The sequence below is a fragment of the Pecten maximus genome, chromosome 12, assembly GCF_902652985.1.
Source record: "Pecten maximus chromosome 12, xPecMax1.1, whole genome shotgun sequence".
NCBI classification, from domain to species: Eukaryota; Metazoa; Mollusca; class Bivalvia; order Pectinida; family Pectinidae; genus Pecten; species Pecten maximus.
The window spans coordinates 26,123,657-26,141,787 of record NC_047026.1 but is presented as its reverse complement, the minus strand read 5'-3'; the positions used below and the strand labels follow the sequence as shown (position 1 = coordinate 26,141,787).

Below are 18,131 nucleotides of genomic sequence, written 5' to 3'. Positions count from 1 at the left end.
ATGCCTCCCTTGATACTGTTCTTCCTAATGCCTCCCTTGATACTGCCCTTCCTAATGCCTCCCTTGATATTGTCCTTCCTAACGGTCTATACAGCAGTAATTTCTACTCCCGCTTAACGCTCGGTATTTTTAGAGTGAAACGACCGGTTCGCTCGTTGTCATTATGATATGACCGGGTGGGATGTCCTGCTGGATGTATTCGGCAGTATGCTTAAGTGAGATAGCACTTTTAGAAGGCATCATTTCCGCGCTATCACATTAACCTCCAAAAGCACACATACACACACCAAACGCATTCATCTCGCCCAAAGGGGAGACCGTTCTTAAAACAATGTAAACTCAAACCGTAATCATAGTTTTATCTTAGTGTATTTTTTCTTTGTAACAAGTGATATTTAGCTTAAAATCTTTTCCATCAAAGCGTGACCTTGATGTTAGTAGCTTAGCTGAGAAAGCGACATTTAACTGATTATAAACCTGGCTATATATATATATTTCATAATGCACATCAGAATCAGACACGCTGCACCAAACACGCCGTATCTAGGCCATAAACTCATAATCACCTCACCTGGCTCGATCAGGACATATACCATACACGGTTCTGATTGGCTGAAAATAACACACCTCTAAAATCACCTCATGACAAATATCGGCGTATCTAGTCAATGGCGATATCTCAGTTCATGGGTTACGGCTATTGTAATGTTAATACTTCGCAAACAAACACAAAGTGGCGCCACGTTTAGGATTTTTATTTCGTAACCAGTTTGGTGAACTGTTCATGTTTTAGCTTATCTATGTAAAATATGTATACAGGTAACTCAAGACATGTTAATACATCTACTATGTAGTATTTAACATACATGTAGTAAAAGGCTGCGTGGGAGTTTTTTTTATGACTGTAAGATCATATCTGACTTGGATAAATATACAGTGGTTAATAACAAGGTGTACGAAAATATAAAGTGTATAATTGGTAGGACGACTTCAAAACCAATAATTCACCAATGCTATTTTATTGTTTAAATTATTTTCAAAAACAAGTTATATATTAAAGAAAGAAGTAAATCAGTGTAGAACCATTTGAACTTATTCTCTTTACCATTTAAATATGTTTGGTAGAATTCCATTCATTGACATTTTACAAGTTCTTACAGTTACTGGCTATTTAAAAGATTTGTGTAATGTAAGTGTTGGATACGTGAATGGGTCTGGTTATTCGATACTCTTACTTTTTGATTGACCTTAACTAATGGGAAATATGGCCTAGTTTCTTGACATGTTCTCTTTAATCGAGATTCTTTAGCAAGGATAGGCTGAACGGGTATTTCTCAATGGCAAAACGAGATAGTTCGACACTGCGTGACGTAAACTGGGCGTACTATTGGGAACCTTTTTAACAGTTGTCTTAATACAATAATTTGATATAGGTTCGCTGAACGCCGTCGTGACAAACAGTTACTGGAGTCTTCTACACTGCGCCATTACCAATAAACTACAAGCTAGGTTTTCCTATGTGATTTTGAAGTTTTCATCAATAACCTATGTAGCCTGTCTACCTACTTACCAACCAATTACTGATGAGATGTATCTACCAATTTACAAATCTCTTATAAACACAGGGTTTTGATGAATGATCAACCCATTTACTAATAACGTATGTAGCCAGGGTTTTGTTGGTGTTATACCCGTTTACTAATAACGTATGTATGCAGGGGATTGTTGGTGTTATACCCGTTTACTGATAGCCTATGTAGTCAGGGTTTTGCTGGTGTTGTACCCGTTTACTGAAAACCTATGTAGCCAGGGTTTTGTTGGTGTTATACCCGTTTACTGATAGCCTATGTAGTCAGGGTTTTGTTGGTGTTATACCCGTTTACTGAAAACCTATGTAGCCAGGGTTTTGTTGGTGTTATACCCGTTTACTGATAGCCTATGTAGTCAGGGTTTTGTTGACGTTGTACCCGTTTACTGATAGCCTATGTAGTCAGGGTTTTGTTGACGTTGTACCCGTTTACTGATAGCCTATGTAGTCAGGGTTTTGTTGACGTTGTACCCGTTTACTGATAGCCTATGTAGTCAGGGTTTTGTTGGTGTTATACCCGTTTACTGATAGCCTATGTAGTCAGGGTTTTGTTGACGTTGTACCCGTTTACTGATAGCCTATGTAGTCAGGGTTTTGTTGGTGTTGTACCCGTTTACTGATAGCCTATGTAGCCAGGGTTTTGCTGGTGTTGTACCCGTTTACTGAAAACCTATGTAGCCAGGGTTTTGTTGACGTTGTACCCGTTTACTGATAGCCTATGTAGTCAGGGTTTTGTTGGTGTTATACCCGTTTACTGATAGCCTATGTAGTCAGGGTTTTGTTGGTGTTATACCCGTTTACTGATAGCCTATGTAGTCAGGGTTTTGTTGGTGTTATACCCGTTTACTGATAGCCTATGTAGTCAGGGTTTTGTTGGTGTTATACCCGTTTACTGATAGCCTATGTAGTCAGGGTTTTGTTGGTGTTATACCCGTTTACTGATAGCCTATGTAGTCAGGGATTTGTTGACGTTGTACCCGTTTACAAATAATGTATGTATCCAGGATTTTGTTGATGTTGTACCAGTTTACTAATATCGTATGTATCCATGGGATTGTTGATTTTGTACCAGTTTACTAATAAGCTATGTAGCCAGGGTTGTATCCGTTAACTAATTATATATCAAGAGTTTTTTTTCGCTAGCAAATGGCTATATCACAAACAAAGTCCTGGCTACATCGGTTATAAGTAAACGGGTACAACATCACAAAAACCCCATATATAACAGGGTTCTTTTGGTGTTCTATCCGTTTACTGATAACCCATATAGCCAAGGTTTTCGATCAGAAGAGAGAATATGATATCAAACTACTTATGAAGGGTTATCTATAATTATGTTTACATTTGTAACCAAGGATCTACACATGATGACCAATAAACTATCGTGCTCGGGATTTCAACCTGTTTATCTTATGCAAAACTAGTCAGAGTTTGTTTCTTTCCTGCTTATCAAGAATAGTATGGAGTAGTGCTTTAGGTGTTTCACCGTGATAGCATAAGTAAAGGGGTTTGTGTTTCCGCCGGCCATAATTTAGAAAGCAATGAAAAAAGAAGAAAATACCTTCATTTTCACGGAACGAATGTTTTTTCAAATTATTTGATTTGATGTATGTTTTATTACAGAATGTGAAAATGTGGATATTACTACAGAGAAAAGACATCACAACAGTGCATCCAGGAGAGGCACACGGCATATCCGAAACAGACACAGACAAAGACTTGATGCTCTTCACAAGTCGCCAGCACTTCATCCGGGACATCATGGCGATAGAAAAACAAGAACAGAGCTTCCAAGAAATAGCAGAACGAATCGGAGGCGACATCACAAGAAGAAAGGCAGGAAGCATCCATCTGCATCCCATCGACAAGAATCACCCAGAAACCTACAGCTCAAAAATGACGAACTCGCTTTTGAAAGAGACCCACCACATCACAGATCATCTCAAAAAGAGTTATTTCGAACATCACTCACAGAAGATAGTAGTAAATCGAGAAATCTATCAATAAGTGGACAAGGCTTAATTGTCGGAGAATCGGCTCTACCACAGAAACATAGGGGTACACCATCAATACAACGACAAGGACCTCCAGATAAGTCCTGGAGCAATGGAGAATGGAATGCAAAACCATTCTCCTTTCAGGTACAGTCGTCGTCAAGGATACAGACGTCGTTATGGATATGGACAAAGAGCGCCTGCAGCGGTCTCCAGACTGGTAAGACTGTTTTTTTCCGGGTCATGGTTTTTTCAACGATCCTTACATTAAGGCATTCCTTAAAGTATCCATAGAAAACAAAAATTGAAACGATTCAAGAGCGATAACTCATGCTAGGTTTAACATGCGATTTCGAGAGGTCCTTTATTATTTACCATTTAAAAAATATAACGCACACATGAGACGATTTAAAGTAATAAAATAATAAAATTGAATGATGAGTGAATGTTTTAATTGTGGAAACAATAAAAAACAAATCAGCATTTCGTTTACCTTTAAATTTTGTAATGTTTTACTATGGAAAATTTTAAGTAAATGAATTTTGATGAAATTTGAGCTAACTTGTACTAATTTTGTGATTAGTTTAGTCAACAAACTGAGTGTTGAATATTTTGGGCAATTTCTTTCAATAATGATTAATTTGTTTGTGTATTTGTTAGTAGTAGTCCCCCTTGCGCATTTACTCAAATATGTATATCTCGAAGAATACTGTCGAATTGCAGTATCACTGTTACCGAATACAGAAAAACATGTCGGTTAGGAATTAGCTTTGTTCTATTTCCCAGTCCTAGGAAGATTTACGGAACGCTCGTTTGTATCGTACGATTCACTGATCATTAATGTACCTGCAATGTTGGGAGATAAGTTAAGACCAGCTTATTAACGCCATCATATGTAAATCGTGTCTTCCTAAAGCATACGCATCTAAAAAAAAAAAAAAAAAAATCCTTCTTAATTCGGCGGCGGACATCATTGATAAGCCTAATTTACAGCACGAGCAGTTTTGGTATATGTAGCGCGCATTAAAAACATTAAAACATACACATGAGCTGTAGAAAACCTTAATAAGACAACCATATATTCAGCAAATCTTGTTAGATGTTAAGTTGTTGTAGTGCACCTCTCCGATATTTTAATCTTATAAGTGAGACGCATTGAGATTTTTCTAACTTCCTTTTTTAATTTTCACACGTTTTGCCCCAAGCATTAATGACGACTTCTAGGACGTTTGATATTACTCTTATTCGGTATATACAAATGTCCTCATTACTATCATTATTTAAGTGTCTATTGTGTGCTGTACAGCCATATAGTGTAACAATCATTATCAATCTTTAATATCTTATTGTGTGTTGTGCAGCCATATACTGTACCCTTTAATATAATTACTTAACTGTAAATAAACCGTTCATAAAAAAATAATTTTCACAGTGATCGTGTATAGTAAATTGAATTATAAGGATTAACTTGAATATATGCTTATGTTATCGAGCTACGTATAAAACACAAACCCAGAGTGTACTATCATATTAATATGCTTCCGGTTTATCTAGAGTTTACTCCATTTTTGTGTTATGTCTTTATAACGTAAAACATATATTCAAGTTTATCATTTAAAAATGATTTACAGATTAACGTTTTCAGACCTCTTACGTTATTATTGTAGTGGTAATAACAATAATACCGAAGATGGAGGATGCACATAATCATGATATTTGTTGACATTAAGAAGATCTATCTTAAGTTTTTGTTTTTCTGTATAATGCCAGGAACAACGAATGCGACCCAAACTAAACGTGGCGGTTCACAACCTTAAACAGACCATGGCAAATGTCCTTCAAATTATGCAAAAGAAAGTGAAAAAGGTACAGTATAATTTGTAAAAATCTTAAACAAAATAATTAAGTGTTTTATGTAAGGATAATATGTGTAACAAATATTGTACCATGAAATCAGACTGTTGATAGAAGTACTCAATGACCACTTATGTTTTTTATGTTTTAAATGTCCTAATACGGAACCTTTATACGAACACCTATACAAAATGTTCTTAAAAAAACAAACAAACAAACAAACAAATAAACAACATTGATAAACCATGACAGCAAAACAGGGTAGTCAATGCGATTGAGAAAGAGCAGTTTCTAATTATATTTAAATATATCCAGATTTTGATTTTTAAAACGAAATTAATTTTAACCATTTGCGATACATTTCAGGTGAGCGAACGTTTTATGAGTATTCACTCTGGTGCACGACATGACATAACAGAAGTGAAAAACCAGCTGAAGGTCATTCATGACGAAAACAATCGGGCTTACGGTCAGTACGCAATACACTATCATACAAAATATTCAGGAATTTCCCCATTGGTTTTGATATCCTGGGTGTAATGTTGTTCATTAACTAGATTTGTTATGTTTCAACTTGCCACTGTTCAGGTTCAGGCCAGCGTTTAAACAATGGTCACATCTGTATCTGTGTACAATTTGAATTCACGACAGCAATGACACGAAACATATACATTTATATATGTAAAACTGATTTAGAAATAGATAAACATGATTTTAATCAAAACGTTTTCATTTCAAATGTCACACACATAAATGTAGACCGTGTTGCGATTTTTACCTTGGTTACAGTAGGAAGCCTATCTATATCTGATTTTCCTTTTCCTGTTTGATATTTAATATTAACACGAATAAACTAAATTAAACGTGATGTTTTGAACGCGACCTTTCTATCATGTCATAGTTTATAATGTTCAGTCACAAACGTAAAGCCTGTGTTCAAAAGCGACAGAGAACACTTCAGTTTCGATGGAAAACAATAATTACCTCATTTAATCCTTAAATATGTCCTGGACTCTGTTTATTATACAAATTTTACAACAGAAATATCCTGTCATCCCTTCCTCTGTTTGGCTACACATGTAATTAAAAGAGTGTTTTATGACATGAGAGATTTTCTGTTCCGTCGATTTATTTTGTATTCCATTCATATACGTATTATCTGTATTAAACACATAAGATCTGCGATATTTCTCCCAAAACATCCCGTGTTTAAAATGATAGTACAAGAAAATGTGTAATCCAAAAATGTATGAATCTTTTTAAATGTTGGAAACCAAGCGCTACGGTATTAAGTCGAATTCAGCAGAAAACAATCGCAAAAACCTCCTGAATGATGATTATGACAAGCGCAAGCGCAAGCAAAACAATGTAAGGCATTTTCAAATTTGTTTATTCAGCTTGAGAGTCATTTCTATGAAAACTGGGCCTACATTTTTGCATGAATATTGTAGACCCTATGACTTTAAAGTTGACTCTTCCTCTCTTTTACTTGAGAGTCAACAATAATAATTATAATAAAAAGACCAAAGGCTATCTCTGCTGTATTTAATATCATAGTGCACAGCAGGCTTACCACCACACATATTCTATATAAGTATACCGGGGGTATGAGGTAGTATGTGGAACGGTCCTTCCTTGGTCCGGTCCATTCCTGATCATGGTAGTCAAATATAGTATCTGTCTCGAATTTCTCAAACAATTTCATCAATTATAACATTAAATCATTCTTGTTAGAATGAAAATGTGAGGGTAAAGCATGACAGGATGTGGTAGTACGGGGTAGTATGGGTTGGTATGTTGTAGTATAGGATCAGTATGGGGTAGTATGGGGTAGTATGGGTAGTATAGGATCAGTATGGGGTAGTATGGGTATTATGGGTAGTATGGGTTGGTATGGGGTAGTATAGGATCAGTATGGGGTAGTATAGGATCAGTATGGGGTAGTATAGGATCAGTATGGGGTAGTATAGGATCAGTATGGGGTAGTATAGGATCAGTATGGTGTATTATGGTGTATTATGGGGTAGTATGGGATCAGTATGGGGTATTATGGGGTAGTATGGGGTAGTATGGGATCAGTAAGGGGTAGTATGGGTATTATGGGGTAGTATGGGGTAGTATGGGATCTGTATGGGGTAGTATGGGATCAGTATGGGGTAGTATGGGGTAGTATGGGTAGTATGTGGTATTATGGGGTAGTATGGGGTAGTATGGGATCAGTATGGGGTATTATGGGGTAGTATGGGGTAGTATGGGGTATGGGTATTGGGTAGTATGTGGTATTATGGGGTAGTATGGATGGTATGGGGTAGTATGGGATCAGTATGGGGTAGTATGGGATCAGTATGGGTAGTATGGGATCAGTATGGGGTATTATGGTTATGGGTAGTATGGGTAGTATGGGTATTATGGGGTAGTATGGGGTAGTATGGGGTAGTATGGGGTAGTATGGGATCAGTATGGGGTAGTATGGGATCAGTATGGGGTAGTATGGGTAGTATGGGTAGTATGGGGTAGTATGGGTCAGTATGGGGTAGTATGGGTATTATGTGGTAGTATGGGGTAGTATGGGATCAGTATGGGGTAGTATGGGTAGTATGGGTAGTATGGGGTAGTATGGGGTAGTATGGGGTAGTATGGGTATTATGGGGTAGTATGGGTAGTATGGGTAGTATGGGGTAGTATGGGTAGTATGGGTATTATGGGTAGTATGGGGTAGTATGGGTAGTATGGGTTGGTATGGGTAGTATGGGTATTATGGGGTAGTATGGGGTAGTATGGGTATTATGGGGTAGTATGGGTAGTATGGGTAGTATGGGGTAGTATGGGTTGGTATGGGGTAGTATAGGATCAGTATGGGTAGTATGGGTATTATGGGGTAGTATGGGTAGTATGGGGTAGTATGGGTAGTATAGGATCAGTATGGGGTAGTATGGGTATTATGGGGTAGTATGGGTTGGTATGTGGTAGTATGGGATCAGTATGGGGTAGCATGGGTAGTATGGGGTAATATGGGTCGTATGGGGATGGAGTAGTATGGGGTTATATGGGTCGTGTGGGGATGGGGTAGTATGGGGTAATATGGGTCGTGTGGGGATGGGGTAGTATGGGGTAATATGGGTCGTGTGGGGATGGGTAGTATGGGTATTATTGGGTAGTATGGGGTAATATGGGGTAATATGGGTCGTGTGGGGATGGGGTAGTATGGGTAGTATGGGGTAGTATGGGGTAGTCAGGGTTAGTATATGGTTGTATTAACATTCCAATTTAATTTCCACACAGATGCGTTGCTTGATGTCACACAGCTCGTGCGCTTCGTGCACCTGAGGGCGTATGAGAGACGCGTGGCACCGGTGTCCATGAGCATACCCCCAGATATGCATTTTAAAGATTTCAGCCATCAAGTCATGCTCGCTGACCAAGCACAAAGTCGAGCCAAGGCCATGCATATGATCCTAGAACGAATTAAAAGGTATCAAGGATAATACACATTTGGAAATATTTATCTATTTATTGATCGGTCATATCTATATAAAGAAATACAAACAATTAGTATTTGCTAAATTTATCTAAATTATCATATAAAGAATAATGATTCCGTAAATATAGTTCACGGACATTATAAAGCAATCTCTTGAGGAAGCAAATTGTACATAATATGAGGTTCATTACCATAGTACGGTTATGTGAAGTTCATGCCTGTTTGTAGATGGTTAAATGTATTTATAGACCTATAAACACGAGATAATTACCTTGGTAATATTTCCATCATTCTGAAATAAGATATAAAGACCGTGCGAACTTCAGATAATTTCCTTTCATAACTTTCTGTGTAGACACAAATAAATAATAAAACTATAAACAGATATTACTACCACATATACACATGTTACGAAAGGACATGTTAGATATTATATATACATTTTGTATCAAACAGTCAGTTATCAAGGTCACACATTATGTATATATACGTTAAATTGTGATTTTATTATGATGTTTACGGTTTCGGATAGGCAAAGACCATCTGTATATGCTATAAAGAACTGGATTTAGCTCAGCCTAGTCTTGATGTATACAGTAACTGGGGTAATGTGACTGCTACAGAGCTTACAGCAGTACTTTTGAGAAATGCGGGTTGATAAGGACCATTGGAGATTTTTATGGTCCACATAATTTGGAAGACTTCTATGTCCTTGAATCATCTATGACGTGTTCGATACTGGTTGAAATACCAGGTGGTTCCATCGTCACCATTCCTGTTCTCATTATGAGACCATGTGTTAACTGAATTTGACCTAGATGTACATGGTTGGTGTCGTCCTTAATCTACTAGTATTTATTTTGTTCACATAGAACCCTCGTTTTATCGGTTTTGGACGTAGGATTACGGTTTTCCACACAGTATCATGTCAAAGAGTCCATGTTTCACGACAGCAATAGGTTAATGACGGCCATTTGGAATCTAATGGCAGACTAGATCTTTTGTGAACTGTTATGAACCAGGATCCTGTCACTTTCACTTATTTCTGTTTACCCGTTATTAGATGTCACATGATAGTTGCTTTTGATTTACAACTATATACACTTTTCAACTGAAGTCGGAAGTTCAGTTTCAGTACATACATGTACCATACAAGGAACCAGTCACGATAAAACACATTGACCTCCAGCAAACATGAGCTATTTTTTTTTCCACAAAACATAACAAATCTCGGATCTCTGTTAGAAACTCTCAGCATAAACACAATTTTACATTATTTGGAAGTTGTTGGCCTATTCAACCAGATTGTTCTAATCATTGTCACATATCTCTATTTATGTGTAAGCATGTTGCGATGTCATGTATTTGTGTGCTATTGTTCGACGTCGGCATATTAATTCTACCTTTGTGTTTGTTATGTATCGTTTTTACTCACTTTACCCACTATTTATTGGCCCTTACGATCTGTTTCTGTGGAATCTTGGCAATAAAAAATAAATGTAGTCTCCATTGAGGTTTTCTCTGTCTACAGAACACTAAATCCTTAGCCAAACTACTGAATCTAAGATACAGCGTGACATTTCATTGAAGCCACTGCATACATAGTTACAAATACAATTTACAGACTGATGGCATTGATATGTCTTTTAAATTCTAATACAGCTTAATAACCTGACCAAGGTTTCGAGAGATGAAGGTTGGTGAAGGTTGATGAAGGTTGATAGGTTGATGAAGGTTGATGAAGGTTGATAGGTTGATGAAGGTTGATAGGTTGATGAAGGTTGATGAAGGTTGATAGGTTGGTGAAGGTTGATGAAGGTTGATAGGTTGATGAAGGTTGATGAAGGTTGATAGGTTGATGAAGGTTGATTAAGGTTGATAGGTTGGTGAAGGTTGATGAAGGTTGATAGGTTGATGAAGGTTGATAGGTTGATGAAGGTTGATGAAGGTTGATGAAGACCATTAGAGTGTTTTATAGTTGATATAATGATCTCATTTGGAAATATTATTATATTTCTTGTGCGATTTGAACTCAGCCGTGTTTCATGATTGTTATTATGACTTAACTCTCAATCGAGATTGTGGCTTAACCAAGATTTGATCTAGATTTGTATAGCGCGTGTCGTCGATGAAGCAGAAGACGCTTATTCTCTGGAGAACCTGGTTTTAATCTCCTTGTTCACTTTGAAGGGTCGCCATACATATATCTGTTCTGATATTGTTGTCGTCTAATATATTTTGACTCCGATTTACGGTTTTGTTATTTGTTGATATTCTTTATTTTCCGATCACTCTAATTTTATGTCCGTAGCCACCACGCATTCGGTACACGTATACCTTTATGTCTTTGCTTGAGATTTAAAATCAGGTACCAAAGACTATGCACATGGGTTTAGCTTCACCATAGTGTATTTGGTGCATTTCGTATATGTTATATTTAACTTCTAAAGAATATATTTTATTGTTTGTTTCAGTCGCTGTATGGATCAGGAGCGTCAGTATGACGCAATCTTCAAGAGTTTTAAAAACAGGGATGCCAGGGCTCTCTTTGTAGATATTGCTCGTTACCGTCGTAGGATTGAAACCAGACTGTACGGACAAATCCGGGGAGACGTCCGACAGCGTATACATACGTACCAGGTGAAATTTTAACTTAATACGGTTACTTTTACCAAGCGTTTCTGTAAGCCGAGCTTATGGTCTTGATATTTTCACCTACCATGAAAATAAGCAATGTTGTTGTTATGTTCCATATGATTCGCCATCAACAAAGATGACTTCTCAAGGGGGACATATCCATTAGATAAATCCATCGTATGTAACATACATTTTGATACTTGTCAAGGTTTACCTTTAAATTGATCATTAATCAATTTATTAAATAATCATGGCGTATTCTGTCATACAGCGATACCTGAACAGTCTTACAGACCGGTACATGGATGCCCGAAACTACTCCTACACAGCTAACAAGGAAATCAGAGCCGTCCAAAGGGACGTACAGGTATGAAGTCTTCTCGAAAAGACAAATATTGGTGAACTGCTCCTTTTTCATACTAATATAGCATTATCTCAGTCCTATACAGAATGAAATTGAATATATATGTTAGTATATGACAGTTTAATGCAAGTGTGGTGTCCGCACAATTTCAGAGGAATCCCTTAGCCTAAGGAACCTTAACATAAGATTTTCCATATGGAAACATTGCGGATTTGAAGGAAGGTTCCTTAAGGAATTCCCTGAGGTAATGGTTGATAAGACCAGGACCAGATATCCTTCACTCACGTTCCCCCTTTTACCTCCCATCTTGTTCTATAGGTGTATACCCGAAACATTGTTATAGACATCCTACACTGACGTTGTACACCTGGGCTTATGTTTTAATGGTAGTTATGTCGCTATTCCTGCGCTTGAATCTTGACCTGTCAACTCTTCCAAAAGTTTTTATTCGACCTTTTCGAAACGTATGTTAGATTTGCCCTCCCATTTTGTATGTATTAAAACAATGTGACAGAATGGGGATCGAGGTAGATTCGGGAGTGGGCAATTATGGCCAGAGTTTGAATCAGGTATGATTGGGCGGCGGGATATTAGTAAGCAATCCAGGCCACAGTTATATTTGTATGTGGTTGATTTCTCTCCTTATTATTCTATATTTTTCATCAGTATCTCCCCCTACAACTATTCCCCTGTCGGCCTTTATCTTTTCTCTTCCTCTCTTGCTTGATTGTATTTCTGTCAGTAGAGTTATATATTAGTTCCCTGTTTGTAGCAAATTATACTTATCATTACATACCAAAGATAAGCATACAATGTAAGTGTATTGATTTGATATCTACGTTCTCGTTTAAAAACATTATCGTAGAAGTTCTTACCTTAATAGAAAATTAACGATACAGTTTTCTGGTGTTGATGACATTGAATGTGCTGCAGTAGATGATTATCTACCTATAATTAAAATAATGATATCCGGTGTTCGTTTATTGAGGTTTTTATTTTAGAAAATCATTACATTTTGTAGCATCCCTTCATGCTTAATCGATAACAAAGCATGATAATTAAGCCATAATAATCTGAGCAAACACAGATTTAACTTGAAACGTCACAATATGACTGCAAAGTAAGGTATATGATTATATATATTATGAGTTTAATGGGTAAAATTTACAAATTAATATATTACTGGTGCAAATAATTTCTGTTAATTTCTTTCAGAGAAATATAGCATTAAGAAATGCCTATATTGAAAGACGGCCACCGAATGACCAAACCGTGTTCCAAACAATGGCGCCCATTACTAACATAGATGAAATCGAACAACTAGCCACAGACAGCTATCAGAAATCCCGACAGTTAGGGCGCACGGTGGAGTCAATGGCAAGGTATATAAAAATAATAGATCACGTAAAAAAAACCGCAAAGTGCTGTAAGTCAATTTTTACGTTATTTGATATAACGATGAAAAGACAGCATTTTTCTTTATCTTTTCATTTTGTTAAAATGCTTAGTTAATTTTACACAAATCATCATACATGTAGCATGAATCTTTTTTTCTCCATAATCACATTGAATTTATGAAGACGTTGATGAGTTTGATCCTTGTAAATTTGAGTCTACAAATTTATGGTTTAACATAAAGACTGGATGTTATTCCTTTCCAGAACGATAATTCCCGTAATGAAAAAGGCAAAGGAGTTTATAGCTAAGAGGAGCAAAACTGGAAATAACGTGCGTTTGCAGTTGTTGGCTATTGTTGGGAGACTGGCTGATATTGTAGTGGTAGGTCCTGTAAATACTAGGTAACCTCCCTTTGTATGGGTAGGAGTTTAATGTTCTTTTACCTACATTAAACGTTTGTTCTGTAACTAGTTCGAAAATGAAATTCTTTTAAACAATTTAAACGATCCATTTCTGCCTTTTTCAAGATCAATGGTGAATAGCACATAGCCACATTACCCAGATAGTGCAAAAAATTATATGTCATACATTGGTGACGTACTGGGTATAGTAAAAGTCGATTCATTTGGAGTTTGTCTGAATATGACATCTGACCTCGGATCTAAGATTTGTTAATATAGATTAGTCTCGTATTATTTCATTTAGTGAGAGTTTTTCGGTGGAAATCTATAACTTTTAATTTTTTTTCCAATATATTACTCTACAATTATGCGTATCTCTGACTGATTCATTTGATTTTGTCAGAAACTCGACAGAAGAATGGACGAATTACGTATATTGCTGGCGGATGAAGCTATACTTCGTGAGCGATGTGAAGACTTGGTCACGGGATCGGGAGGGGGCGATGATGAAGATATGGTAATCGATTGTGAACAATATATCGTCATATTAGGAAGTGGTGGAGAGGAGCTAATGACTGCAAGCATGACCACCCCTAGACCACGTCTTTCTACCACCTCCACACCTATTACAAAGTCTACAACATTAAAAGTATCGACAAGTCCCTCGACACAACGTCCCTCAACATCTTTACCTCCATCAACGAAGTCACCTTCACTGAAAACAGTGCCGTCAACCCCACGCCCCAAAACAACAACGCCTGCCAAACCAACACCCCGCCGCCCAAAAGCGACGACGGCTGTTCAATCGACAGACCGGCCCAAATCAACGACGCCGACCCCGTCGACACCAAACCCTAAAACAACCACGACACCAGTTCCGTCGACGCCAAGTCCTACAACCACGACACCTGTGCCGTCGACGCAAAGGCCTACAACAACGACACATGTCCCGTCGACGCAAAGGCCTACAACAACGACACCTGTGCCTAAAACTCAGCGTCCATCCACAACAGTCCCGTCAACACCCCGCCCAAAAACAACAACAGCAATCACGACGACTCAGCGTCCATCAACAAAAGTCCCGTCGACACCCCGCCCAAAAACAACACCAATCCCGACAACTCAGCGGCCATCAACAACAGTCCCGTCGACACCCCGCCCAAAAACAACACCAATCCCGACAACTCAGCGGCCATCAACAACAGTCCCGTCGACACCCCGCCCAAAAACAACAACACCTGCCCCGACAACCGCGTCTCCATCTCCTTCCACAACATCGAAAAATATACCAATGACCCCATCAATATATGATTTCGAAACAACGTCGGACGACGATGATATTGTTTTTAGTGGGGATGATATATTGTCTGTTGTCTCAGACAAACCTACCACAACAGTTCTTCACAGTACAGAATCTTTCACTACCAGAACCTCGCCTGTTACCACAACTACAAACACCCCTACAACTCTGGCGAGTGAACCCACCACAGTCCCACCTCCTACCACTACTGAGTCGGTATCTACGACTAAAATAGACACAGCAATAGAAATTGGGAGCGGTAACGAAGAATCTGACTTCGTTATTGAAGAAAGCGAAAAGGACAATGAAGATACTGGAGGTTGGGTTTGGCCCTTTGGTGATGACCCAAACGCAGGGGCTTATCATAATTCATTCCGTAAGTGCATCATTTACATCCAAACAGATAACTTGTTTAAAAGTACACGTATGTTTCGTATTGACCAAGCATTAATGAGTTTTCGGAAAGTTTAAAGAAATCATGTTGCAATTTGAAACGGACAATGTAATTTTATCCTTTATTCCAAACTAAGGAAAAATAGAACAATGACAACCTTTTATGATGTAGTTTACGTTCCAACACCTCAACTATTCGATGTGACGATATAATAAATTCTAACAGGAATTTTTTAGACATTAAAATTACCTCAGATTCCGTAAATTGTTGTATCGCATAGTATGCTAGATCTTTTTTACGAACATGGCCTGTAGATTTGGCGGTGCAACATTCAAGATTCAGATAATGCTTTCATACATTTACGATTGTTATTTTTACAGGAATTATTACATCTCCTAATTTAAAACGAAAAGCTCGCGAACATTGGTTAAATAAGAGAAATATTATAACGATTTGGTAATTTTGTTCTACCAGTGACTTGTCAAAATGTCTTTATTTCAATTTGATTAGATATTCTAACACACCAATACATTTATTATGTAGGCCATATAATCTTAAAGCTGTGTGTTAAAATGGAGAACAGACATGATTAATACAGAAAATACGATTATTTTGAAGGTGACAAATTACAGAAGAGAGCAGAAAATGAACGAGAGAAATCTGATGAGCTGATATCAAGGTCGATTCCAATCAACCGCAGGCACGATGGTAAATAAAACAAGATATTTATCATGATGTTATAAATTCTCTAAAATTATAATCATCAAGAAATCACGACACAGTTGGTTTTATACATTTTCAATTGTATTTTAAATTTAATTTTTTTTTTAATATTTAGATTGTTCTGATAACTTTGTCCCTTTTAATTGTTCTGGTAATGCTCCTTCTGTCTGGTGATGGTGCACGTTTATTTCACACAAAATTACACGATGATTTTTGTTAAAGAATTGTGTATTTATGAAGCACTTATAAGTCAGATCATGTATAGTTTGTTAATATGTTATGAATCTTTCTTACTTAAAGTATATATCTATATTTTGCTGAATACCATATTTACCAATAATGATGAGATTTGCTTTGATTCTAGTGATTGTTGAGAGGTGGGGAACGGTAAACGGAAACGTAGCTATCATAAGAGATTTCGTGAACAATGCTTCTGAAATAAATTCCATGTGGATGGGCACCAGGCCAGAAATTGAATCCACGCACACCAGGATAGCAAAACTAAGCTCCAAGATCAACAAACATGATATAACAATCCGCAATAGGCTCGAACAGGCAAAGATGATAGCTGAGGCTGAACTACAGAAAGCACAGATAGACCAAAATGGACAACAACCGTCACGTCAACATGTGAAGATGATGACGGATCTTCTTGCTAAAGGTTGTTGATATTAGATATGTTGATCAGATTGTGTTATTTCTTTCTCACTTGCTTATTTTTCTAAATTTCCATTGATGATCGGCTGACAGTCAGAATCAAATAAGAAATCATTGAATTTAAATTGAAATTATGGAAATAGATTGCTTTCATCAGGAGCGTTGATGAATATCATTGTTTGATGCGCGAGATTTGTCGTTACCAGGAATATTTTTTAAATACTCTTAAATGTATTAAATACACCCATATCAAAAATTGGCCGAAATCATTTAATTATACGGTATGTTCACATTCAAGTGCTGAATTTACTCGAATTAAACCGAGGACAAATACCAACACTATTTACATAATAAGAAGAAAGCAAATGATACCAATGTTTCCGTAAGAGGTAGCGCCTAGGAGTATGCCAATAGTTTGTTCGGAAATTATAAAATTCAACACAGATACTGTCAACAATTTATTGAATAATTATCACAACTTCAACCGCAGTGTATTTTATCTTGGCCTCAGCCGCACGTTTAACAAACTACGTTCGTTATAGTTCACAAACACGTGATTGTTACGACATTTCATTTCTTGGAAAAGAAAAAAATCACAACAAACTAGCAGCGTTCCTAACATCTTGAATAATACATGGCCATGTCAATAGTGGGAAAAACTTTCAACATCATCAAATGTATTGTGATTTGATGAAAGAGATGGGATATAATTACGATTCCCTGTACGGTATTTTTTTCAGAAGATAGTAAAACTTACATCCAAGAAGTCCTCCAAATGTTTGTATGTTAAGATAAATGTATCATTTCGCAATTTTCAGTCGAAACTGTCCGATCTAATATGCATCAAATCAAGGAGATAACTGAAAGTCCAGATGTCCAACCCTGCTTGACCGTACAAAGAGAGGCAACAAAACTACGTAACAACATAGCTGAACTCCGGGAAAAGATCGATAGGGCTCGTGCTATCACGTCGGCACTACCCGTATGTATTAACCTCACACTCATGCTCTGTGTCATTTATATTAGCTACACATTTCTCCATGAGGTATGCAACAATTCCTGTCACATGGGCCACATAACTTCATTATGTGCTATGGAATAAACTCGTAATGACGCGGTGATAAATTATGTCCTTGTGTGTTGACGCTGTGGTATATTCTGCCCTTGTGTGTTGACGCTGTGGTTTATTCTGTCTTGTTGGTGTTGTCAAGTGGTATATTCTGTCCTTGTGTGTTGACGCTGTGGTTTATTCTGTCTTGTTCGTGTTGTGAAGTGGTATATTCTATCCTTGTATGTCGACACTGATAATTCTGTCCTTGTGTGTTGACGCTGTGGTATAT

The 18,131-nt window shown here is 37.3% G+C and overlaps 1 protein-coding gene across 1 annotated transcript in view; it reads left to right on the top strand.

Annotated features, from left to right (window-relative positions):
- Window positions 1-18,131, top strand: part of LOC117339075 — a 52,534-nt gene that overhangs the window by 9,131 nt on the left and 25,272 nt on the right. The window contains exons 2-13 of the mRNA XM_033900449.1: window positions 3,212-3,802; window positions 5,353-5,448; window positions 5,803-5,905; window positions 8,719-8,908; window positions 11,392-11,557; window positions 11,826-11,921; window positions 13,134-13,300; window positions 13,580-13,697; window positions 14,121-15,393; window positions 16,030-16,119; window positions 16,499-16,795; window positions 17,610-17,773. Of these exons, the coding sequence (XP_033756340.1) occupies window positions 3,695-3,802; window positions 5,353-5,448; window positions 5,803-5,905; window positions 8,719-8,908; window positions 11,392-11,557; window positions 11,826-11,921; window positions 13,134-13,300; window positions 13,580-13,697; window positions 14,121-15,393; window positions 16,030-16,119; window positions 16,499-16,795; window positions 17,610-17,773 (2,868 nt within the window). The 5' untranslated portion in view covers window positions 3,212-3,694. The remainder of the gene's footprint in view (window positions 1-3,211; window positions 3,803-5,352; window positions 5,449-5,802; window positions 5,906-8,718; window positions 8,909-11,391; window positions 11,558-11,825; window positions 11,922-13,133; window positions 13,301-13,579; window positions 13,698-14,120; window positions 15,394-16,029; window positions 16,120-16,498; window positions 16,796-17,609; window positions 17,774-18,131) is intronic.